Source organism: Solea senegalensis, linkage group LG15 (genome assembly GCF_019176455.1).
Source record: "Solea senegalensis isolate Sse05_10M linkage group LG15, IFAPA_SoseM_1, whole genome shotgun sequence".
In the NCBI taxonomy this organism is placed as follows: domain Eukaryota; kingdom Metazoa; phylum Chordata; class Actinopteri; order Pleuronectiformes; family Soleidae; genus Solea; species Solea senegalensis.
This window is the reverse complement of record NC_058035.1, coordinates 22,336,662-22,364,172: the sequence shown is the minus strand read 5'-3', so window position 1 is coordinate 22,364,172 and position 27,511 is coordinate 22,336,662. Positions and strand designations below refer to the sequence as shown.

Here is a 27,511-nt window from a genome sequence, read left to right as displayed (position 1 = left end):
TTTTTTCTTTTAATAAATGATATTTACATGTTTTCTTGGGTTAACATAAATATTAGGGCTGCAATTTAAGATTATTTTTGACCACAAATCAAAATTTAGATTTAGTTTACAAAGATATTCATAATTTAAAAAGGTAAAATCACATTTTATAAAAAACAATTAAACATTAAATTAACAGATTAAGTAAATTTAGCTCAGTGACAATTTTCTTCTCCACCTAAACTATTAATCTTAATAATCTTGAACAAAGAACAAAAAAATTAAAGCAAATCATTTCAAAAACAAAAAAGAAATGAATGAATGTATAGGGCCAGGTATTACAGCGCTTACCCATACTTCAGATACTTTTTTCTAAACTCTTAACACAGACTCACACCTACAAAACACAATTGGCCAAATGGATCATTTTCTTCTCAAAAACACATTTTGTTAAATATATACTAACTCTTCATTTCAAAATAGAACTCATCTTTCTCTGCACACACTAACTTTACCAAAACACTGGAAATCTGACTCAAAATGCATTTATTCTGTCAAAGAATAACACTTGTTTTCACTTCACAAGGAACATGCAGTCAATCAAAGTACACCAGGTTTCCAAATACTGGCTATTGTTGACAATACAAAAACTGCATAGACTTTTATGTTTCAGTTTTACAGGTATTTGCATGCAAAACATGCAATCCACTGTTTTTACACTAAACGTCTTGGTTGGGAACTGTATGTCCACATGTAATGTTCACATTCAAAAGCATTCCAGTAAAAAGCAAATAATTTTTTTTTCCTTTTACTGTTTATTACAGAAGGTACAGTAGAAATACTGTTTACAGTATGATAGAACAGAAAAAGTTTTACAGTATTGCTTACAGTCAACAAAATATCCATGAAACACACAAGAGCATTCTGAACAAAAAAACAACAGCAAAAAGCCCGGATAAAAAGGGCGGGAACTAAAAAAAGCACAACATGACTGTATCTAATCTCTGCGATGTTCAGGGTTAGGCCACATGTTTTCATCAACATCGCATCGGATATTATCCAAAGGCGATGCACCTGGGATAAAACCGCTTGGTATGTCGGATCCACCCTTGCAGGGACATCAACTGTGATGTCCCTGCAGCCAGCATCCATGGCTTCAAGGAGGGACATCTGGTCATGTGGCTGATGGTCATAAACCTTCCACCTCCATGCAGAAAAGAACTCCTCTATGGGGTTGAGGAAAGGTGAATAGGGTGGAAGGAAGAGACGTACCCTTGGGTGGACTTCAAACCATGTTGTTATTGCTTGCGAATGATGAAGAGCCACATTGTCCCAGGTGATTACAAAGGTCCTCATGTTTTCACCCTCCTGATACTGCTCTGGAACCAGCAGCTGGTGGAGAGCTGGTTGAGAAAGGCAAGGAGGCGCTTGGTATTGCAGGGTCCAACCTGACATCTGTGAAGGAGTAATCCTGCATTTGCAATTGCTGCACACATGGTAAAGTTTGTGTAAATGACCTTTAATATGCCACAGCATATTCTCAAAATGTGTTGTTTCTATAGTTATTTATTTCATAAGTAATCCATTTGAATTAACTTGTTTCCTTTTACCGTTATTTCCTGTTTTTAGGTTGGTGCTTTTATTTTGATAGAGTGTAACCGGAAAAGGAAAAAAGGCAGCGGATAGTTAAGCGTTCGCACGGCACTTTTAAAACAGGTCTATTAAAAGTGCAAAAATGTCAGCTAATGTCTACTAATAAGTTCGTTTAGCAGGTGCTAAACGAATGGCGGATAAGGGCAAAAGGTTTGTCATCATTTCGTTTTAATGTTGTGCTTAATGCTCAATAGTAATGTGATGTCCTTTTATAGTTTTGCATTGTTTTATTCCAGTGTATTTTAAGCAATAAGCAATAACGCTGTTTTGGTGCGATGTAGGGCATGTCTGTCGGTCTGAAAGGGACAGTTATTTCATTTGCTTGTTTGCTAGTAATAATAAATTATATCTTATTATAATAAATTATTTGTACAAAATATGTTTGTTTATTGCACTGTATTCTGAGGTTGTCATTGAGCTAAAACAGGTTTAAAGGGATACTTCATTACTTCATGATTGTGAATGAGGATTCATTTTCAATTAAAGGTTAAAAACACACTTTTTTAATATTGTTGAACATTACGATGTTGTTAATACTATTTTTGTTTCATTCTGTAGGTCTTACGGTGTGTTCAGAGTGTGTTCAAGGTGTCAAAGGTTTTAATGGAGCAACGTTACCATCTATTCAGCTCAAAAATAAACACTTGTAACCCATCAGTTAAAGAGTTCGACCCTCATTCAGCCAGGGATGCCACAGTTTGCTCCTCCCTGTCCTGGCACATCAACTGTGGAAACCCTTTTTCCAATTACAGTTTGTCCACGTCAACGCCTTTTGGCCAGATTGAATCCTGCCTCATCTATATATGAATTCATGAGGGGCCGGGTTGGCCTCCAATTCCATAACTCTCTGAAACAAAGTTTATGTAAATCATGTAATTACTGTATACCATACTGTACTGTAACCTATTACTGTGTAGGTTACATACTGGACATTGAATTGAATATACACTATACCTGGACATATTGTCGTCGTAGCTCCTTGACTCTCTCACTGTTCCTCTCAAAGGGAACAGTATAGAGCTGCTTCATCCACACGGCGTGTTTGGACAATGTCCGCGTAATGGTTGTGAGGCTGATGCTATCGATATTGTCAAATATCTCATGGTCCTCCCCAATTCTAGTTTGAATTTCATGCAGTTTTATTGCATTATTTGCAACAACCATTTCTACAATGGCAATCCTCACCCACAACATCTTGGTGTGGTTCAGGAGCAGCTCTCAGGCTGACAAGAAGGCTCTGGAAAGGGTCAGAAAGTCAGCACAGGGCACCATAGGAGTGCAGCTGTCCTCTCTGTCAGACATCTACGAAACCAGGTGTTTGCGCAGAGCCACCAGCATCACCTGTGACAGCTCACACCCTGGGCACAGCCTGTTCTCACTGTTGCCCTCAGGGAAGAGGTACAGGTCCATCCAGGCCCGCACCTCTAGGTTTGCAAACACCTTTTATCTGAGTGCAATAAGAGTGCTTAACACTAAGTAACTCTTCCAATCTGTAAGTGCAATATTCTTACACTTCTTATCAGTGCAATATACACACCCCACATACATCTACCGTTGTACAGTATGTATTGTATATACTGTATTGTAAACGTGCAACTTTCCTCTCCTTTTACCAAGTGCAATATACATTTAAAATAACATCCATCCACTCTGCTGTACAATGTACTGTATGCACTATCATATTCTGCATATTTCTCTTACTGGCTCCCACTGTAAATACTTTGAATACTTTTTTACATATCCTTCTAATTTTTATCAAAGGTACTGGTGCACTGTTTTGTTGTTTCTTCTTCTATTCTTTTATCTCTTCACTTGCACTACTAGAGCTGTCCTTTAATCTCATTGTACACTGTATAATGACAATAAAGCTGATTCTGATTCTGATTCTCTTGATCATTATTGAGGAGCTTTCCTCTTCCCCCAGTAGGAGGAAGACGTTGCATTCTTTAGAGAACATATGCATTACTGTATGTTATTGACATGTCAAGTGAAAATAGAAACAATCCATGTAAAATGCTATACTTACCTGTTGGTTTGTTGAAAGATGCGTGTAACAGAGGCAACCGTTGACCGCCTCAAACTGGGCTATATAACACGTGATTAAACAGTGGTTAAGACAAAAACAGATTTATTAGCATTAATAAAACTTGTTGTGACCAAATGCAGACAAATCCATCCCATAGTTCCTTTTCTTTTAAAGGTTGTTATTACTGAGCTGATTCTAAAATGAAACTCATCAGGAGTGCTGATGTTTCCAGATGTTCTGGACAACGTGCACTGAAAACTGAAAGCACACAACGCCATTTCACCTGTTGCCGTGGCAACCTGAGCGTCAATATTAACCATTGGTAAAGGATGAAAAACGCAGTGCTGTTTTAAAAAAATTATTGAATGTCATTCATATTTGTTTACATGACGTGTTCCTGTGACCAAAGACTGAAAATGAGGATTCAAAAAATCTATCAAACTCTATCATATCACACCACTGAGTATTAGTTTGGACTGTTTTTGATTCTTAAGTGTGCGGTCCATGGTGACTGCACAGGAGTCTGTTCACAGAGAGGATTTTAAAGTGACATACTGTCAGCGCAAATCAGCCAAAATCAAAAGTTTCTGTAATAAAAGTCAAAGTATCAGAATTAAGAGATGGTGTAGTTCAAGTAAAACCTGAGTATTGTGAAAAGTATGAAATATCAAATAAAAATAGAAAGAAAGAAACATATTTTATAAAAAACTGATTCAACAATAAATAAAAATATTAATGTTAATAATCTTGTACGAAAATGTCAAAATATTATAATTTAATATTAATGAAAAATTAAACTGCTCTTTAAATAAAATATGCTGAATTCTGCATGGCTTTGTTGTCTACAGGGAATGCCATGGAGTACCATTGGGTATTAATGCTGTCTACAGCATAAAACACATGATTAAACAGTGGTCAAGACAAAAACACTCAATAAGAGACAGATATGTTTGTGACCTGGGAGTGGAGAAGCTGCCATGTGAGGATTTGACTTTTAGACACAATACCGTCAGAACAGATTATGCCTTAATATAGGTAGTTCAGGTACCATATAGGTAGTTCAGGTACCATATAGATAGTTCAGGTACCATATAGGTAGTTCAGGTAAACGCACAGTAACTGGGTTCAATTACGCTAATGTTCAACTAACATTGAATTAGTATGAAATTAAACGTTAGCGTAATTTGCAAACACATTACATGTGTACGACACATGTAACGTGAGTTAAACGGGCATTCACTTTAAGTGACGTTATAAGTCATGTGATGTCCACTTCATTTATTACAAATGTATTTGTGTCATTTTAATTAATTTTAACATCAAATAAAAAAAGTCCAGGTAGAGGTGACCGTTCACATCTGTTTTCAGAGAGAAATACTTTGTTGACATGTAGCATTGTTAATTGTTTACAGAGACGTGGGGATTTTATTTTATTCCAATTGGGTTATTGTCATTTTTCTTGTACTTTTTGGTTACTTTACTTTGTTGTTGTTGTTGTTGTGTGTGTGTGTGTGTGTGTGTGTGTGTGTAGTAAAAAGTGCTTACATAAATGCAGGCAGTTGACCACTCAAACTGTACTGAGCTTGTGTTGCCCTGTCCATGACACACAGCTGTTTCCACAGTTACTGCTTATTAGGCTCATTAACGGACACTTGTAGTGTACTTTTACTCACATAGATATGAAATATGAAATGAAATGAAAATATTTATGGGCTGCACACCCACTGTGTGTGTTATAATCCAACAGAACTGGATTATAATTTCAAATGTTTACTTTGTGTTTCCATTCGGGTTTAAACCTTGGGAAAGGGTATTCCAGGGAAGAATATTATTAAGTGTATCACATTTAGTGACCTGAGAATAAAGGTTGAAGCTTATGTGTTTCCTGATTTTGTGGTAGATCTAGGACTGAGGGATTTTGTACAAATACGATCAGCCCGCACCTCCAAGCTCCACCCCCAAAACACAGGAAGTCATTTTCTGGAGAGGAACTGCTTAATTATCCCTGTTATTATTCCATGACTTGCTCACTAACCTCTCACCATTGTCTCTGTTTCTACGGTGTTTTGTCTCTGGCTTGTTGTGAAGACTTTGGTCATGTGCTTCGAGAGCATGAGCAAGTGTTTGCACTAGAATAATCCAATATGAGCTCAGTACTGGGCTGATACTGGTCAGAGTCTGACATAAATGCTTCATGAATATGCTGTAGATCTAGCAGAAGTGATGACATTTGCCAGGGTATCTGAATGCATTTCATGAGCTCAACACACCGTGAATCCTGCATTACTTTCACTAGTTCTCATGCACTGTGCTGTAGAATATTCAAATATTTCCATCCATCCATTTTCTATCATGTTATCCTCCACAGGAGGGTCGTGGGGGTGCTGTGCCAATCTCAGCTGACAAAGCGCGATGGGTGGGGTCACACCCTGGACAGTTCACCAGTCCATCACAGGGACACACATAGAGACAAACAACCATTCACACTCACATTCACACCTATGGTTAATTTAGAGTGTCCAATTGACCTAATCCCCACATTGCATGTTTTTGGACTGTGGGAGGAAGATGGAGAACCCAGAGAAAACCCACGCACACATGTGACCTCCATGCAAAGAAGCCCATGTTCAACTGGGGCTCGAACCCGGGTCTTACTGCAAAGGCAAGAGTGCTAACCACTACACCAACCGTGCAGCCATATTCAAATATTTGACATTGAATTTTCAAATAGCATTTTTGCCATAAATGACCGCCCCTCAGTGAATTGCTTTTCAATAACATTTTGTCTTTATAAGACTTTAAAGGCTTCACGTCTGGAGCTTAAATGCTAGTGTGTTAGCGACAAAGCCCGCTAGCTTAAATGCTAGTGCGTTAGCTACAAAGTCAGCTAGCTTAAATGCTAGTGCCTTAGCTATAAAGTCAGCTAGCTTAAATGCTAGTGCATTAGCTATAAAGTCAGCTAGCTTAAATGTTAATGTGTTAGCGAGTTAGTCAGCTAGCTTAAATGCAGAAGTGAGATCAGAAGCCTCAGCCAAAGATTAGCGCTGTAACAGCCACAGTTTAGTTCTTCTGCAGTGTGTTTTTCATTCAACGGTGAAAACACACGCAGCTTCTGAAGCAGCAGTAACAGTGAGGAGCCTAATCGGTTCACAGCAATCAAACAACTCTAATTCAAAGACAAAGTGTATGGTTTTAAGACCCACAATACTTTGATTTGAAGCATGTAGTGGCTTCCTAAATATTTCAACTTGCATAATTTAGAAAATTAATGAAAATCCCTCATTGTGTTTGTTTCCTGGGTTTTTGCTGGTGCATCACAGTTTATCTGCTGTCACTGATTTTGATTTGCCAACATGTTGTGTTTGTGACGCAGACTGTTTCCCCCGGCCATGGTCCATCACTGCATGCATGTTACATAATGATGTGGTAGTGATATTTATTTATTGATGAGCTGTCATTCTCTCAGTACTGTGTGTGTGAGTGTGTGTGAGAGAGAGACAGGACCCAACTCAGCCAAACTCTGTGGGTTTTTCCTTATATGGATTTTTTTGTGCTGTGCTCTCTCTTTGAGCTTTGACATCAGAATCTAACTAGTTTAATTTCAGCTCATGAGGCCAGACTTGATTTCCCTGACATGTAGACTTAGTCTTTTGTCTTTTGGTTGAACTTTGTCCTTCTCCTCCTCTTAAAGAGTAAATGTCTTCTTTCTCTTTTGACTAATCTCGTCCTGCACACATTCAAGTTCACACTGAATAAGTCCTTCTCAATCAAACCAAACACATAAAAGTGGACTTTAAATGCACACATTTCAGTGTATTCATGATTCATAAATGCAAGTTTTCAGGTTTTCAGCCACTGTGAGTATTTTCTGTTTTAACCCGAAAAACTGAATGTCTTCGTGTTCTGGACAAAACAAGTCGATGATAATGTCAATTGTGACCTTTCATGGACCAAATAACTAAATATAAAATGATCAAGAATTAATAGTGAGCTGCAGGTTTAATTACATGGCTGAAAACTGGACATTTAGACCTTGTGTGCCCCTGTGACATTAAAACGTCTAATATTAAAGCGGCCATATATGGAGGTGTACTTACAAACATGAAGTCATTTTTATGGCCAAAAACGTCCTCGTCGCTATAAACGACTCGATGTAAATGTCTCATCACTGACGCTCTCGTCAGCCGTGCTGTTTCAGACCAAAACCACACACACAGAACACGGACTGTCTTGTGATTGGCCAGTTACCTGGAAGTGACGTAATTGGCACGTCAGATCTCAGACCCGCAGCTCCCCCTCTGGAGAGGCAGATGCACCACGAGCAATTATCAAAACATTGAGTAATGTCGTAATCTCTTACGCATTTGATCTGGAGTCTGAGCCAGAGTCAGAAGACACTGTGACAGTGAAAGACTGCTGCAGGACGCCTATAGCTTGGACAACGTTGTGGTTACCGTGATGATAAACACACATGCAAATGAAACACGAGCGTAGCATGTAGCTTAGCCTGTAGCCGGCTAATGCTAAACGAAAAAACAAGCACACAAAGACAGTTATATACGTATTGTTGGCACTGCTCCTTCCTTTAGGTGATGTTTGGTGCTGTGTCCTGCTTTAGCAATATCCTCTTCAATATAAATATTGAAGAGGAAGAACTGCTCTTGTTGTAGCTGCTGAGTGTATCGGTTGTACGGGGCTCAGCTACAACAAGAGTAGTTCTAATTCTTCTATGGCTGACAGTACGTCAACCATAGAAGTTGCGCCTCCTAGTCCGGGCACTAGAGTCAGGATGTGCCCGGACTCTGGTGCCTGGACTAGGAGGCGCTGCTGTTTAGAGGAGTGGTGAAATACGCCAGTGACGTAACTAATCAAGGGAAGTGCCGTTCTGCTTCGTAGAGCTCAGGAAAACATTCAAACCCTGCACTCTCAGCAGTGGCTGAACTGATTGTTATGGACTTTTAGGGCTTCATAGACGAGATTATGACGCAGATACAAACACAAATTCAGCATTAATTGGCACTTCAGGGCTATGTCCTCTTTAATATATGATTTAATACAATTTTTACTGATTACATTTATATCTGGTGTTATTAATGATGTCCACACAGTTTGCATCACATCCTCCTTTTGTTTGTGGAGGTCTAAGAAAACATGGAAGTAAGATCTTAGTCTGTGAAGCTGAATCATCGTCTTTGCTTGTTTTGTTTTTGTTCATGCAGTCTGGTTTACAAAGCAACTCAAGCTTCACTTTTCTGCAGTGTTGCCAATTTAGCACGACTGTGTTGCTATATGTAGCAAGTTTTCAGAGCCCTCTCATGACTCTTTCTTTAAAAATGAACTTTTTCTGGTGTTTTTAGAGACTTTTGGAGACTGTGACATTAAAGCACGTGTCGTGTCGTAAAGGTGTTTGCACATCACAGACGTCACAGTCTCCTACAGCGTCCATTCCAATTACATTCACATGGTCAATTATGCAAATGATGTGATGATGTCAATTAGTAGTTTCGAACGACAGCTACTTTCCATACGGAGGAGTTGTCTACATTGGTTAAAAATGAATTATAATAGTACTACAGTAGTTGATTACATGTTGCAGTTTTGAGAGTTCCCTGATAGTCAGGATTAAATGTTGCCTAAATGAAGTTTAATTATCAATAACCCAGTGGTCTAGTGGAAAGGGAACTTGTCTTGTAACTCTAGGACGAACAGGTCCAGGGTTGGATCCCCATTGCTTCCAATTGATTGAGTGAATAAGAAATTCTCATCCTAGAAAAAATCTAAACAGTGTATATCAGCCTCATCTGAATTAAAATAATCTGATTGAAATATGAACAAAAACTTTCGGTGACTTCATTTCCATGAACAGCAATAATCCCACCTTATTCTGAACTGACTTTTTTCATGGAATGCTAATAGATGCTTCCATGCTACTGTTGTGAAAACTTCCAGTTGTATGGTCTAAGGAAGGAACTTGGTTGATTGGTGGGTTTGGTGAATGCTTGTTTTCTAATCTGTTTACAGACTAATGTGTTAATCTGGTTCATATCAGAATATTGTCTATGATGGAGGTCTTCAACGTGGGGTCCGCGACCCCCCTGCAGTAACTCTGCAGACCCCCTAGGGGTCACAGACCCCCCGTTGATATGAACCAGATTAACACATTAGTCTGAAAGTTTTGTTTGATTAGACATTTTTTTATATTCTCCCCGCAATTTTTTCCACAAATTTAATAATCTTTAAATACACATTAACATGAATCCAACACACTGTAGTGAACAGATGGAGGCAGAAGATGTATTTCAGTCAGCAATGCACACATTCCACGACACACAGGAGCTCTTTCAAGCTGGGCACCGGTTCATTCACACGTCCCATCAACAAGGAATCACAAGAATACCAGGTACCAGGAACTCACAGTACTCTGCGGGGCTCCGCGTTAATGCCGTTAGTCGTTCATCTTGTTGCTAGGAGACTGTACACTAACCATAACAAGAGAGGGGAGACTCTGCTTAAATCTTCTCCATAAAGCCGTCCCGTCTCCACCCTCCTCTCCCGACGTTGCTTCCCTCCTCTGCATCCCCATGTGTTTTCTCGAGAGTTCAGGTGGTAAATCAGCTGGTCTGACCACTACGCAGGCCGGCGTTAGCACGATCAGCTGTTCTCCGGAGTAAACAACAGCAGCGTGTCGCAGTGGAAGCGGCGTTAAAACACGAAATAAAATCCGAAAACTCTCTCAAACAACATTATTAGAGAGGACAGGACTTCAGAGAGTTACAGTGAAAAAATAAGAACGAACAAAAAGAGAATGAAAATTAAGAAGTTAAAAAAAGCTGGAGTAACAGGCCGCACACAGTTTTGCTTAATTTTCGTTTCCACATTTATGTTTTAAAAATGACAATTTGAATAGCTTTTATGCATGATTACATGCAATTTACAGACATTGTTGATCTTGGCAGCTATCAGTTTATTGTGTTATGTTATGTTTATGAATGGCAGTGGCATGGCCACCCTACTCACTGTACCTTGCACATGTTTAAAATAAAAACATGAATATATGAACCTGTGTATTATTTGAATATCTTAGTATTGAATGCACAATAACAAGGTACATTTATACATGGCACTATAGGACCAATTTAATATAAAACACAATTTTATACAATATATATAAGTAGGGGGTCCCCGCTCCATCTTTCCATCAGTTTGGGGGTCCTTGGCCTGGAAAACGTTGTAGACTCCTGGTCTATGAGAACAGAGAGAACTTTGTAAGGAACAAAGCTAACTGTGGTCTTGTTGCAGGAGCAGCTCAGAGCGTCGGAAGGAGAAGTCCCGTGACGCCGCCCGCTGCAGACGTAGCAAAGAGACGGAGGTTTTCTATGAGCTGGCACACCAGCTGCCCCTCCCACACAGCATCAGCGCTCACCTGGACAAGGCCTCCATCATGAGGCTGACCATAAGCTTCCTGCGCACACGCAAGCTGCTGGCCACAGGTATGGACTCATACACACACATATACACGTACACACACACACAGACACACACACACACGCACACACATATACACACACACACACACACACACACACACACACACATATACACGTACACACACACATACAGACACACACACACACGCACACACACACTCACGCATACACGCTCTTCAGTCGGTGGTTACAAACATTGAAGATAAGACACATTTTTTGTGTGAATAATAATGAATTTCATAAGATCATAATAAGTCATGAGGAAAGTGTGGCACATTAAAAAGTTATAGAGACATAGTAGATATAGACATGATGAACTTTCAGTGCTAATCCAGATAATCTGTATTATTATTGTGTTTAAAAGAACGAACAATGAGATGACGCTGTAGAGCAGATTAGCGTACGCGTGTGTGTGTGTGTGTGTGAGACGAACTGTAAAGCAACATTGGAAAGTATTTGTCGGAGCTTTTTTAGTTTTGATTTTCCCTGTCTCCCCGTCCTCTGTCTCGGTCTTTAAAATTAGAAGCTGAGGAAGTTTGACACAGACACAGAGCTATTGTTCTGGAAATCCTTCAGTGTGTCCGTGTTCAACATGAGATCACAGCAACCAAATGAAAAATAGTCGTCAATGATCACAGCTTACAATTACATTTACTTTACTTTATTTACTTGAGTGGAGAGAAGGTCACGAAATAAAGACCTGAACAAATAGATGTTTGACATTTCTATTTGTCTGTGTAATTCCTGAATGTTTGCGCTGTGTGACGCCATCTGATCGTAATCTTTAAAAGAACCTGCTCGTCTCTCATGATCGTCTCCTTATGTAACGTGATGTTTTTGGTACAGTGACATAATGATGCGTACAAACCTGAACTGTGACATTTCCTCTGATCTGTGATTGAGTCAACGCAGTTTTAACCTCATACTTTCACTCATGGCCGGACCAAGACTTTATGGGGCCCTACTGATACAAATGTAAAACCATAAATCACATGAATTATAGTTTTTTAATGATTCTAATTAAAGTAAATTCACAAACGTGGCCTCGTATTCATTTACACTTTTATTTCAAAGTCAAGCACAAAGTGTGTATTTTTTACTGTAAAGCAGTTTCATGACACTTATGGCTGTCAGATTTGAAGAGATTTGAAGAGATTACACAATTCATGTCTTCATGATTTCAAGTACTGAACATGGACTCAGAACTTGTCTTCTCGGCTGTGATTTCATCCAGTTTTTTACGTTTCTTAGCACAAAACATCGCACGCACACACACACAACAGCCGTGACGTGACCTCAGATCCTGGTCTGGACCGGATCATGTTATCAGGATTCAAAACATTGAAAATCACTCACAAAGTTCATTGTGTTTGTGGTCGCACACATTTTTTCAAAATAAAATCAGATTTGAAAATGTGTTCAATGTACATTGACTAAGAAGAGGTCATGTTTGTGTGTACATAAATCAGCTGTTTGTGAACGGGTTAAAAACACCCTGTGGTCTTCAGCTTATGGAGATAATTTCAGTTTCATGTTCCAAGATCTTTGAGATATCAACAAAACATTGAAAGCCTCAAACCAGCGTCAAGGTATGTGAAAGTGTTTTGGTGTTTGGGGTATTTTTAAAAATGACTCTTACCTCTGCCCAGATTAGAAGAGAAGTGGGCCTTTAAAAAAATGTCTATAGTGGAAAGTGGAAAGTGCAAAGTTCCTAAAGATTCTGCCACAGTTGTCAAAGATAAAAGAGGAGCAGACGAGGGAAGAGGAAGAGGGGTAAAGGTAATGAGGGTAGGAAAGCAGTGGATGAGGGAGGAGGAGTCTGCAGATAGTGTTATCAGAGCCGGTCTGATTGCTCTACGATGGCAGCAGTGATTGGAGAGGAAGCAGAGAGCTCTGCCCATCGTCGGACGCTGCTGGCATTACCTCTGCTAGCCATAACACACGGCTGCCGTGGCGCCACACAGTGTGTGTGTGTGAGCCGCTGTAGGAAACCACCTCAGTTACACAACAGCAGCTCCTGAATGATGATGTGCGGATTAGGAGGCGCTCGAGCTGGGATTGTGCTGAACCTTCACTGTTATTACTGACGTCACTCTGAGGCCTCAGGTTCACACGATACAAAATAATGTCTCAGTATGTTTTATCATATTCTGACCATATCCAAAATATGATGTCACCATATAAATATCATGTCCATATATATATGTAGATAATATATATTTATTGTATTTCATCACACAACTCTTGAGTTTCTCACTGCAAAATAAATATGAAATGTTGTTTATATTGTTTTTCCTAGTCTGGATGATGATGCGTACGTTCACATTCACGTGCAGCATCTCTGTCACACACACACTCACAGGACAGTTGCTCAGATACACACTGACATGTTGACGAGCAGAAACCACACGATGACTTTGTTAAATGTCATTATAATTTACTGAACATAAACAAAATGTTATGGATGGATCTTTAACATAAACAATGTTTAACACACCAAATATGACACTGTACAATAGGACAGCAACAACTAATCACTCAATCACATGGTTCTCAAACTGTGGTATGTGTACCAACAGTGGTACGCGCGCTTCCTCTGGTGGTACCTGGATGAATACTGTTGTACTGTATAAACCAGAATGAAAAACATGAAACAAATAATAAAATGAAAACTAGGACTGTACGCAGTCAGGACAGGGCCTCTTCGGCCCCTGCCATCATGATGATCAACGATCATATTATTATTATTATTATTTACATAATAATAACTATAATAGCAATAATAATAATAATAATAATAAACAATCATTATTATTATTTACTTTACGATAATTATTTACTTTACGATAATTATTTACATAATAATAATGAGTATTATTATAATAACACTAATAATAATAGACAATCATTATTATTATTTACTTTATTATCATTATTATTATTGTTGTTTGGAAAACACTTGTATATGATGCAAGATTACAAGTTAAAGTGTTTCAAATATTGCAGTTTACATTTGGATAAAACATGATACAACAATCAAAAACCGAATATGGATATTATGTTTAAATATTGTGACATGAGTCAAGTAAATATGCTCTTAGATTTTGGATAAAGAATCTGCGATGATCATATTTAATACACTCAATATTATATGCTCTGTATATTGATATACATTATGAATACATATTGAAATACATGGAATCATCACATAATAAAACTTTTGTGCATTTTTTGAAAACATCCTGACAAACTCAGACATCTGCGGTGTCATTTTTCTACATTGACAAAGGTCATGTAATATGTAATATATAGATAATATTATATTCTGTGCCCAGTTCAGCATTTTCATTTCATTTGAGCAGATCACATTATTTTGTCTAAATCTGCCTTTTCATTTTCCTCATCCATTGTTGTGAAATAAAAACATGAAAGTGGACTGTCGCCCCCAGATCAGAGGCTACATGACGTGAGTGAGGTTTCCTCTGCTGCTGCTGCTGCTTCATATGACACACCCTGATCTTTATTTGTTTCAAATAAATATCAGGTAAACAAACAGCTCACATGAGCCTGTGCTCACTTCATTCAACAGAACAAGCATGAGAAAAAAAGCCAGAGAGGAAACCATTATCAGAACAGCCACTGTCTTTCCGGCACCCCATTATTTCTGCAACCAGGACGGTTACACAACACGACAACAAGAGAGACACAAGACAAGTACAACTTGCTCCAAATGACCAGTAATCACAGCTAAGTATTTAGGCCAAAGGTGATGCTGCTTTTTGGAGTAGGCCCCTAGAGTCCTCCCCAGCTCCCTGGGGCCCATGAGAAAGCTGCAGACCCCCAAGCTGCAGAACACAATCTTGAGTTTGGGCCTGGCTCCAAACTCAAGCCCCCCGGCCTCAACCAGAGGCCGGGGGCCTTGAGAGACTGACTTTTCTTATCTCAGGGAAGCACACTGGAGGAACTGCAGGCCCACCCTCCACCACACCCACACACACACACATCCCGTCTTGAGTCAGGCACTCTGCGACGTTTCTTAGATCAGCTTTTCAGACTTGGTGGACGCTCTACAGCATGTGTGTAAATGTTTGACCACAGTTGCTTCATCATATCTGAGCTGTGTCAGCGCTGTGGATCAGGAGCTCAGGAGATCAGGAGCTGGGGGGGGGGTCAGGAGATCAGGAGATCAGGAGATCAGGAGCGGCCTGAGACACAGGAAGAAGCTGCACTGCTTTGTTTTGGCCCCGAGCCAAAGCTCCTCGAAGGAAAACATGTCTGAACATAAGCACACACACACATTTAAAGTGATAGTAATTGTCATCACTGAATAAGAGAAGTGATTGCAGTGTTTTCCGTGTGTCTCTCCCTCAGGTCATAAAAGCAGTGACAGCGATGAGGACGGACAGATGGACAGTCTGTACCTGAAGTCACTGGAGGGCTTTATCACCGTGGTAACGTCAGACGGCGACATGATATTCCTGTCTGAGAACATCAACAAGTTCATGGGGCTCACGCAGGTACACAAGCGCACACCACATGACAACGTGAGAGGCTTCTTTAATGACGCGTGACAGCGAGAACTCTTTATAGAGTGACAAATGTTTGCATAATAAACAAATCATTTCCAAAATAAGTTTGCTAAATAAATTACAACTTCATTTTATGCAAACTCATCCACATAAATCAGCCATCTGTAGGTCCGGAACCAGTGTTTGAGAAACAAAACCAAGACCTGACTTAGACCAAGACCAAGGTCGGGCCTTGTCAACTTAACTGTGATTCTCTTCTTAGTCCCTTTTGGCCTTAGGTGCACTCTTAATTATTGAGCTATCAGTCCGTCAGCTCCCCCCTCTCATTTAAATATCTACATTCAAAAAAACAAGACGTTTAAAATGGCCGTTCACAAATCGATTGACACAAGATGGTAGACCTAACTTATTTCTAGTTTCTTTATCATTTTAAAATGATATGATTTTTAAAATGGATCATTTTAGTAGTTATACAACTACTCACTTACTCACTCACTCAGTCACTCAATCACTCACTCACAGTTCATTAAAGCGCCTCTGGCTCTGCTGGGTTGAAAGGATGAGGGTTTAAAAGTGCAGCTCCATTGTGGGCCAGCTCTGAGAGTCCAGGTATGAAATCCAAATAATTTTCTATTATAACGAATCATATCAACATATTTCTGGGTCTTTTATGATATTTCTTCTTCTTTTTTTTAAATAAATGCTACACACTTGACATTTAACGTTCCGACTAGTTTGGCAATAACCTGAGGTAAAATGTACGTCATCAGTCCGCATACTCACTTTGTCTAGAAGCAGCTGGTAGCAGTTAATGGAAGCTCAGTGAAACACGGCTGTAACCAACAGCAACAGGGAAAAAAACACTTTCAGCCAAACCTGTTTGTTTCTATCAAATGTGGAATAAGTCTCATTGATCTGAGTGTGAATGACAGTTAATAAGTGCAGCTTTCTCCTTGTGAGCACAGGTGTTGTTGTTTCACACAGAGTCTTTTTATGTATGCATCTGCACTTATCATTCAGGTCATAAAACATGAAAGAGTTTTGTAACCTAAGAATAAAAGAATGTTTCCATGCTAATGTTGACTTTCTTTGTTGCTGTGACACTGTAAATCTTAACATAACTTAACTAAACTTGTCTTCTTGTTTTTCAAAGTTCAGTCAACCACAGTAAACCAAACACAACTGCATTTTTTATGTATTTCGTGTCCACAATCTGACAATATTAGTATAGATTAGATTAGACTTGATCACACACTGGGGAAATTCAAATAAAAGAGAACAGTAAAGAGACATGGAAGTTCTGTAAACCTCATGATTAAACAACAACAACATTGTGGGTTTCTGGGTCATTTAACTGCATCCTTGTGGCCACAAGGAGAATGTTCTGAAAACCAGGCTTTTACTAAAGATGGGTCATAGGAGACAGTTTTTTAAATAAGGTCCATACATTAGTTCAAAGTAATGGTTCCCACATCCCACATATGTCATACGTACAACTCACATATGTCTCACATACAGTACGTCTCACATACATCTCACATATGTCTCACAATATCTGATCACTATCTGGGCCAATACGACAAAAAAACAGTCTATTCCAGCTTTAATAATGACACTTTACTGTGTTTCAGGTGGAGCTCACTGGTCACAGCATCTTTGACTTCACACATCCATGTGACCATGAGGAGATCAGAGAGAATCTCAGCCTGAAAACAACTGGTCAGTCACAGCCTCGTCCACATCACACACATCAAATACATCACATACATCACATACATCACACACATCACATACATCACATACATCACACACATCACAAAGATCACATACATACATACACATCACACATCACATACATCACATACATCACATACATCACACACATCACATACACACATCATCATCACACATCATCACATACATCACATACATCATCACACATCACATACATCACATACATCACACATCACACACATCACATACATCACACACATCACATACATCACATACATCACACACATCACATACATCACATACATCACACACATCACATACATCACACACATCACATCACATCACATCATACATCATACATCACACATCACATACATTACATACATCACACACATCACAAAGATCACATACATCACATACATCACACACATCACATACATCACGTACATCTCAGCATCACGCATCACACACACATACATCACATACATCACACACATCACACACATCACATACATCACACACATCACAAAGATCACATACATCACAAAGATAACATACATCACACACATCACATACATCCCACATATGTCTTACGTACAACTCACATATGACTCACATACAGTACGTCTCACATACATCTCACATACATCTCACATATGACTCACATACATACGTCTCACATACATCTCACATCTCACATATGTCTCACATATCACATACATCACATACATCTTACATACATCACATATGTCTCACATGGATCCCACATATGTCTCACATACGTCTCACATGCATCTCACATACATCACATACATCTCACATACGTCTCACATACATCTCACATACATCTTACATGCATCACATATGTCTCACATGCATCCCACATATGTCTCACATGCATCACAAACATCTCACATAAGTCTCACATACATCGCATAAATCACATACATTACATACATCACATACGTCTCACATTAGTTCAAAAATAATGGTTGTTACAGAATTACCGTAAAAATACTCAAAATGTTATGCATTCATTTTCTACTGCTTGATCCTCCACAGAAACCCTCCAGCAGGGGGCGCTGTGCATTCTCAGCTGAGACATCACATACGTCTCACATACATCACATACATCTTACATACATCTTACATACATCACATAAATCACATACATCTCACATACATAACATGCATCTCACATATGTCTCACATACATGACATACATCTCACGTACATCACATACATCTCCCATACATCACTTACATCTCACATACTTCTTACATATATCACAAACATCACATACGTCTTGCATATATCTCACATACGTCTCACATACATCCCACATATGTCTCACATACGTCTCACATACATCACATACATCTCACATACATCCCACATATGTCTCACATACATCTCACATACATCACATACATCTCACATATGTCTCACATACATCACATATGTCACATAAATCACATACATCTCACATACATCAAATATGTAACATAAATCACACATACATCACATACATCACATACATCTTACATACATCTCACATACATCACATACATAACATGCATCTCACATACATCACATACATCTCACGTACATCACAAACATCCCATACATCTCACATACTTTGTACATATATCACAAACATCACATAATCTTGCATATATCTCACATAATGCCTCACATACATCACATTCACATACATCCCACATATGTCTCAACATCACATAAATCACATACATCACGTACATCACACACATCACATACATCTTATACATCACATACATCACACACATCACATCACACATACATCACACATCACATCACACATACATCACACATATCACATACATCATACATCACATACATCACACACATCACATACATCACACACATCACACACATCACATACATCACCCACATCACATACATCAATTCAATTCAATTCAATTCAATTTTATTTGTATAGCGCCAAATCATAACATACATTATCTCAAGGCACTGTACATAGACAACATCAAAGAGAGCAGAGACCCCCAACAGTTCACACAATGAGCAAGCACTAGGCATCAGTGGAGAGAAAAAACTCCCTCTTAACAGGAAGAAATCTCTGACAGAACCAGGCTCAGAGATGTGCGGTCATCTGCCTCGACCGGTTGGGGTGAAAGGAAAAATGGGGGATAGTGGAGAGGTGGGGGACAGAAAATGGGGGGAGAGAAAGGACAAGAGGGAGAGACAGAAGAGAGAGAGGGAGACCAGCAGCAGATACACAACAACTGTATCAGGTTACAAGTTTATACAGTTACTGATATCGACTTTTTAATTTACAAAATAATAATAATGGTGACGATGAGCGTAGCCTCGGAAACTGGATCTTGATCCTTCAACCTGCATGATGAGAATACGAGAGAGAGAGAGAGAGAGGGAAGGAAGGAAGGACACAAACTAGGGAGAGAAAGAGACAAGGTTAATGACATATAAAAAGTCATAATCAAATGCTGAGTGTGAGAGAGTGAATGTGCGTGTACCACCGGAAAATCCCCCAGCAGTTTAGTTCTATAGCAGCATAACTAAGAGATGGTTTAGGTTTCCCTGAACCAGCTCTAACTATAAGCTTTATCAAAAAGGAAAGTTTTAAGTTTAACTTTAAATACAGAGAGAGTGTCCGCCTCCCGAACTATCATTGGAAGCTGGTTCCACAGGAGAGGAGCCTGGCAGCTAAAGGCTCTGCCTCCAATTTTACTCTTACAGACTCTGGGAACCACAAGTAAACCTGTATTTTGTGACCTAAGTGGTCTATTAGGATGATAGGGTAAGACTAGGTCTTTCAGGTATGAAGGGGCCTGACCATTAAGTGCTTTGTACGTGAGGAGGAGGATTTTAAATTGAATTCTAAACTGTATGGGGAGCCAGTGTAGAGAAGCTAACACTGGAGTTATATGGTCTCTCTTTCTAGTTCCTGTCAGAACTCGTGCTGCAGCATTTTGAATTAACTGAAGGATTCTAACAGACTTGTTAGAACATCCTGCTAATAAGGAGTTACAGTAATCTAATCTAGATGTAACAAAAGCATGAACTAGTTTTTCAGCATCCTGTAAAGACAGAATGTTTCTAATTTTCATAATGTTCCGCAGGTGGAAGAAGGCTGTTCTGGAAATTAGTTTTATGTGTGAATCAAATGACATTTCCTGGTCAAAAGTAACTCCAAGGTTCCTCACAGTGGAACTGGAAGCCAGGGTGATGTCATCTAAAGTGACAATGTGGGCAGAAAGTTTTTCTCTGAGGTGTTTAGGGCCGAGTATAATGACCTCAGTTTTATCTGAGTTTAAAAGTAGAAAGTTACAGGTCATCCAGGACTTAATGTCTCTGAGACATTCCTGGAGTTGAACAACCTGATTTATTTCATCCGGCCTCATCGATAGATATAGCTGTGTGTCATCTGCATAACAATGAAAGTGTATGTTATGCTTTCTAATAATGTTCCCTAGAGGAAGCATATATAAGGTAAAAAGTATAGGCCCAAGCACTGAGCCTTGTGGAACTCCACAATTAACTTGTGTTTGTAATGAGGCTTTATCATTAACGTGAACAAACTGGAATCTATCAGATAAGTATGATTTAAACCAGCAGAGGGCAGCACCTGTGATACCAAGAGTCTGCTCCAATCTCTGCAGTAGAATATCATGATCAATGGTGTCAAATGCAGCACTAAGATCTAACAGGACAAGTAAAGAAACTAGACCATTATCTGACGCCAAGAGAAGATCATTACTAACTTTAACTAGTGCTGTTTCTGTGCTATGGTTTAATCTAAAACCTGACTGAAAATCTTCAAACAGGCCATTAATGCGCAGATATTCACATAATTGATTGGCAACAGCCTTTTCTAAGATTTTAGAGACAAAGGGAAGATTAGATATCGGTCGGTAATTAGCTAAAATATCTGGGTCAAGGGTCGCTTTTTTTAGAAGGGGTTTAATAACTGCTACTTTAAATGTTTGGGGCACATATCCAGTTAATAAGGATAGATTAATTTGAGTTAATATAGAGTTGTTAATTAAAGGAAACACATCTTTAAACAGTTTGGTGGGGATAGGATCTAACTGACAGGTTGATGGCTTAGATGATGAAACTAATGATGTTAACTCAGGGAGATCTATAGGGGAGAAACTGTCTAACTGTGCACCTGGTGCTTCTAAAGCTCCATACATCACACACATCACACACGTCACACACATCACATACATCACACACATCACATACATCACACATATCACACACATCACATACATCACATACATCACACACATCACAAAGATCACATACATCACCTACATCACACACATCACATACATCATATACATCACACACATCACATACATCACACACATCACATACATCACACACCATGCATATCACATACATCACATACATCACACATCACATGCATATCACATACATCACATACAGCACATACATCACATACAGCACATATGTCTCACATACATCACACACATCACATACATCACACAGATCACATACATCACATACATCTTACATACATCACACAGATCACATACATCACACAGATCACATACATCACATACATCTCACATACGTCTCACATACATCACATATGTCACATAAATCACATACATCTCACATACATCACATACATCTCACATACATCCCACATACTGTATAGCTCACATAAATCTCACATACGTCTCACATACACAATATATGGCTCTGACTGGACAGAGAGTCTACAGCTTGCAAATGCTGGACAAAATAAAATGTTGGTGATGTTTTAGGTGGACTCGTAGGTTGGTGGTATTTCCACTGTATTTCACATTTGTGTGACACAGCTTGCAAACCGCAATTCTTTTATCCAAGTCCTCGCGCTCCTTCTTTTTTTTAAAACTGAAATGCTCCCACACATCTGCTTTTAAATGGGGCTGGACTTATAATACTACCCGACATTTTCTTGAATCTCCTCGGGTAAACAGAAAGATGAACACGTCTGCATCTGTGTAAAGGGAGTATCTAGACGGGTAACTTGCTACAGCAGGGGTCACCAAGCTTTTTAACTACTTAATCCACAACCTTTGTGTGCCATGATGTAAAATCACTGATTTTCTCTGTGGACTTTGGTGCACACAGTGAGTGGTTTTTACCAGGCACTACAAACCTCAGTTGCCTGCTGAAAAAGGCTGTCTGACAGCAGCAATGTAAGAAAATGAAGCTCATGGTGAGCACAGTGCAGTCAGGTCTTCACACAGTGAACTAGCCCATTAACCATAACCTGTGTCTCCACTCATCCCAGGAAACAGCCTGTTCCCAAATGAGGACACTTGTTACACACACACACGTGTGTGTGTGTGTTTTCCCTGTCCTGTTCCTGTCCTGTCTGTGTCTGTGTTTCCTGTCACAAACAGGACCTGTAGTCCTCATGGAGACCAAAACCTGGTCCTAAGTTAGGTTAAGGTTTAGGATTAGACATGAACTGGTTATTTAGTGATTTATCTGTAAAGTTGGGAAACTAATGATTGAAACTGAAATTGAAATAAATATTGAAAACGCTTTTTTTTATATCCAACATAAATAACACAAACATGCATAAATTAACACATGAAACCACATCTGTGTTTTTCAGGCAGTGGCTTTGGCAAAAAAGGCAAAGAGCTGACCACAGAGCGGGATTTCTTCATGAGGATGAAATGCACTGTGACCAACAGGGGGCGCACTGTCAACCTCAAGTCAGCCAGCTGGAAGGTAAGAGAGCCACTGTTTGTGAAGTGTGCACACAGCACACACGTCTTCTTCTCTGATTTTAGGTAGCAGTGCTACAGCGCCACACACAGGCCGGGTTTCTTTCCTGTGTGCCTTAACCAGTTAGATCTGACAGAAGAGAGAAAGAGAACACCACTGACAAAATCCTGTTTAGATTTGTGTGATGAAAGATGTTCAAATGTCAAGGTCACATTGTCCTTCTGAACATGAAATTTCATTAATGTTTAAAATGACTTCTAAACCCCAACAAGCAGCATGTTATATGAGTTATACGAGCACTGTTTTCAAAGGTTTAATCTCAGAGATGATGACTCACACAAATGAAATGATAAATAAACCTGTGAACTTTTGACCACTGTGTTTTTCCTGTAGGTGCTGCACTGCACCGGACACCTGAGGATGTACAACAGCTGTCCTCCCAGAGTGTTGTGCGGCTTCAAAGAGCCCCCGCTCACCTGCGCCGTTCTGATGTGTGAGCCGATCCCACACCCGTCCAACATTGACACACCTCTGGACAGCAAGACCTTCATGAGCAGACACAGCATGGACATGAAGTTCACCTACTGTGACGAGAGGTGCGCTGTTGCAACACACACAATATATATCTCAATGAGGAGCGCACATAACACATAATGCATTCCCCTCTTAACCTCTAACATTAAAGGGGACATATTATACCCTATTTCCCCCATTGAAATAGTTCCCTGGTGTCCTAATGAACATTTCAGTGACATGCCTTGGTCAAAATACCATAAGGATGAAGGATCATAGTAGTTCAATAACCCTGCTAAACCCGCCCCTTTCAGAACGCTCGGTTTTGTGCATGGTCCCTTAATATGCAAATGAGACACAGGCAAACACACACCCACTTCTTCCAGGGGGTTTCTGATTTGTCCTCTTTACAGCACTTTACAGCTCTATTCGTCTCCCCCTCCCTCCACTAGTTCTCTGACAATATCAACATGGCATCGTGTGCAGAAAACAGCGAGAGTGCCGTCACAGGAAGAGACGTCCTACATAAGGATCGAGCCGAACACTGTCCAACTGTAAATCAATTAAAAACACTTAGGGACAGCACCACTGATCGCCAGCGGCGAGCTGCATAAACTGCTGCTGTATGTGACTGTATCAGTATCAGTATCTGTCACATACAGACAGAGTCTGTGCTCCGGTCATGGAGGACGTACTAAACAAATATTTTTAATTAGGACGTGTCAGAATATATAAAATCCTCTGAGGCTGGAAGTTTGGGTAAAACACTGTGCTCCACTGTGCAGCCACGAACAGCACACTTGTCCCTCCGCGTTGACATAAGACCGCTCTTCCTCCCTCACCTGAAATGCACATGCTGCCGTCATAAGCGCAGGGAATTCAACATCGAGTGTTTTATCGTCTATACTTACACTAAGGGGGACCAAGAAAACATGACTGAGTATTCTTTTTCCACACTTTGGCGACTGGTAGGGCCTCCAGAGTCCCAAATATAGGTATTGAAATAAATATAGGTTAAAAAGTTGATTTTGCATAATATGTCCCCTTTAACTGTCACAACTGTGCTAACCCCAGGTCTTAACCCTGAAAAGGCCCATTAAAGTTGTGAGGACCAGACAAAATGTCTTCACAAAGATACATTTACATTACAAACAAGTCATCAATCAATTTAACAATAAAATGAATATAATCAAATAATCGCTCACTGAAAGCCTCAAAACTCATCAGTCAAAATAAAGTAAGATGGTGTGTGCGCACACACACACACACACACACAAGCACACAGAGGAATGTTGTTCACTGATTGCAGACTGAAATCAGTGAGACTTGGCAGAAACGTCAGTGGAAGCCACAGATGAAACATTAATACTTAAGTAAGAGGCTGTCACGACACTGAGCCACCGGGCCAAAGCTACACACACACATGCACGCAGAGCTGTAATCTTATCAAGCTGCTCATGCAGACAAAGGTTCCCTCTGGATAAAGTGTGCTTTATGTGAGAGCTGTGCTACAAACAAGGTCCCATTTTCTTTTTCTTTTCTGTTTTGTAAAATGTAATAGCAGGCAAAAAAAAATCTCCTCCAATTACGCAAATAAGTTCACTGTAGGTGGGTCGCCCTCAGCGTTCAGCTGGGACTTAGACTCATTAGCGACGGGACAGAAAGTTCCCTTGAGCTTGTGTTGGACAGCGACTGAAGGGAGGAAAGGAAGGATTATGAAAGAATGGAAAACAAGGTTTTTCTCAGCAATCCAAGCACACAGGATTTACATTACATTACATTACATGTCATTTAACAGACGCTTTTACCCAAAGCGACTTACAATAAGTGCATTTATACATTTGGGTACTAACAAGAGCTAGAAGTAAGTAAGAGCTTCAAGTAAGCCAAACTATAAAGTGCTCGTCATAAGTGCGATGTATAAGTGCTTTTTTTTTTCTTGTCTTCGTTGTCGTCTCAGTCGAGGTAGAGTAAAAGAAATGTGTTTTTAGTCGGCGGCGGAAGATGTGGAGGCTTTCTGCTGTCCGGATGTTGATGGGGAGCTCTTTCCACCATGGGAGTGAGGAAAGTGAGCAGTCTTGAGTTCTGCGAATGCCTCTGTGGTCCTCTCAGTGAGGGGGCAGCAAGCCGGTTTGCCGATGCAGAGCGCAGTGGGTGGGCTGGGGTGTAGGTTTTGATCATGTCCTGGATGTAAGCTGGACCAGATCCGTTTGTAGCATAGAACGCAAGCACTAGAGTCTTGAATCGGATGCGAGCAGCTACAGGAAGCCAGTGAAGGGAGCGGAGGAGCGGTGTAGTGTGGGAGAATTTTGGTAAGTTGAAGACCAGTCGAGCTGCTGCATTCTGGATGAGTTGCAGAAGTCGTATGGCACACGCAGGGAGACCAGCCAGGAGGGAGTTGCAGTAGTGGCAGCCTGTGGCCAAGGGGAAAGGGAACTTGACTTGTAACCGGAGGGTCGCCGGTTCAAATCCCCACCCGGCCAAAATGGCTGGGGTACCCCTGAGCAAGGTACCCAACCCCCAATGCTCCCCGGGCGCCACTCAGTGTGGCAACCCACTGCTCCTACTTGTAGGATGGGTCAAAATGCAGAGGAATACTTTCCCTAAGGGGATTAATAAAAACTAACTTTAACTTAACCAAGCGTGAGATGACAAGGACCTGGACCAGAACCTGTGCCGCCTTCTGGGTTAGAAGAGGCCGTATCCTTCTGATGTTGTGCAACATGTATGACATGTATTGGACTGAGGATGGTACCTGTGGCCCCGATGAGATGGCAGAACGCCCAGAACTGGGGTCCACGGTCCGAAACAATATCCAGGGGCAGTCCATGGAGCTTAAACACCTCCCTGAGAATCACCCTGTCAGCTAAGCTGTTTGCTTAGCTGTTTGCTTGGCCGACAGGAGCTTGGCCAGGGGAATGAAGTGCGCCATCTTGGTGAATCGGTCGACCACAGTCAGAATGCAGGTCTTACCCTCCGATGGAAAACCCGGATACAAAATCCAGGGAGATGTGGGACCAGGGCCGAGATGGTACTGGCAGAGGAAGGAGGGTTGAAATGACAGGCTTGCGTGTGGCACAGACCAGACAGGCCGCCACAAACTCCCCGATGTCGCAGCGCATGCCCGGCCACCAGAAGCGCCGACCGACAAGCTCAGCGGTGTGAGATTCTCCTGGATGGCAAGACCACTTCAACGCATGCCCCCAACCAAGCACCTGTGGACGGAAACACACTGGGACAAAGAGACGGTTAGGGGGACAAGACGCAGGGGGCGGGTCAGAGCGATGAGAACGCCTAACCCACTCCTCGAATGACAGAACCCACCACCAGATTAGGGGGAAGAATGGGGACAGGAGACTCAATAGTATCAGGGGCATCAAAAACGCTAGACAGGGCGTCAGTCTTAACATTACGTGTACCAGTACGGTAAGAAACGACAAATAATAATAATAATAAATTTTATTTGGAGGCGCCTCTCTGGGCACTCGAGGACACCGTACAATACATAAATAAAAACACTAAGCGAGAAAAAAAAAATTAAATAAAAATATATATATATAAAAGTAAAATAAGAAACGACGATGTAGATAGTTAAGTGGGGTAGGCAGTTCGGAATAGGTGAGTTTTTAGTCTTGTTTTGAAGAGTGTGAGAGAGTCCAAGTTCCTGAGGTCCGGTGGGAGTGCGTTCCAGAGTTGGGGGGCAGAGCGGCTGAAAGCCCTGCTCCCCATGGTGACGAGGCAGGCGGGAGGGACAGAGAGGTGGACAGAGGAGGCAGATCTGAGGGAACGGGAAGGGGTGGCTATGT

At 40.4% G+C, this 27,511-nt stretch overlaps 1 protein-coding gene and 1 long non-coding RNA gene across 3 annotated transcripts in view; both read left to right on the top strand.

Moving 5' to 3' along the window:
• Nucleotides 1–27,511, top strand: part of LOC122781796 (endothelial PAS domain-containing protein 1-like) — a 78,140-nt gene that overhangs the window by 26,454 nt on the left and 24,175 nt on the right. For both annotated transcript variants that reach the window (XM_044045815.1, XM_044045816.1), the window contains exons 2-6: nt 10,958–11,148; nt 15,517–15,662; nt 17,306–17,393; nt 23,077–23,195; nt 23,586–23,788. In XM_044045815.1, the coding sequence (XP_043901750.1) occupies nt 10,958–11,148; nt 15,517–15,662; nt 17,306–17,393; nt 23,077–23,195; nt 23,586–23,788 (747 nt within the window). The remainder of the gene's footprint in view (nt 1–10,957; nt 11,149–15,516; nt 15,663–17,305; nt 17,394–23,076; nt 23,196–23,585; nt 23,789–27,511) is intronic.
• On the top strand, nt 36–2,289 carry LOC122781798. The gene is made up of 2 exons (XR_006361857.1): nt 36–1,782; nt 2,191–2,289. It is a non-coding gene; the product is annotated as an uncharacterized LOC122781798 (long non-coding RNA).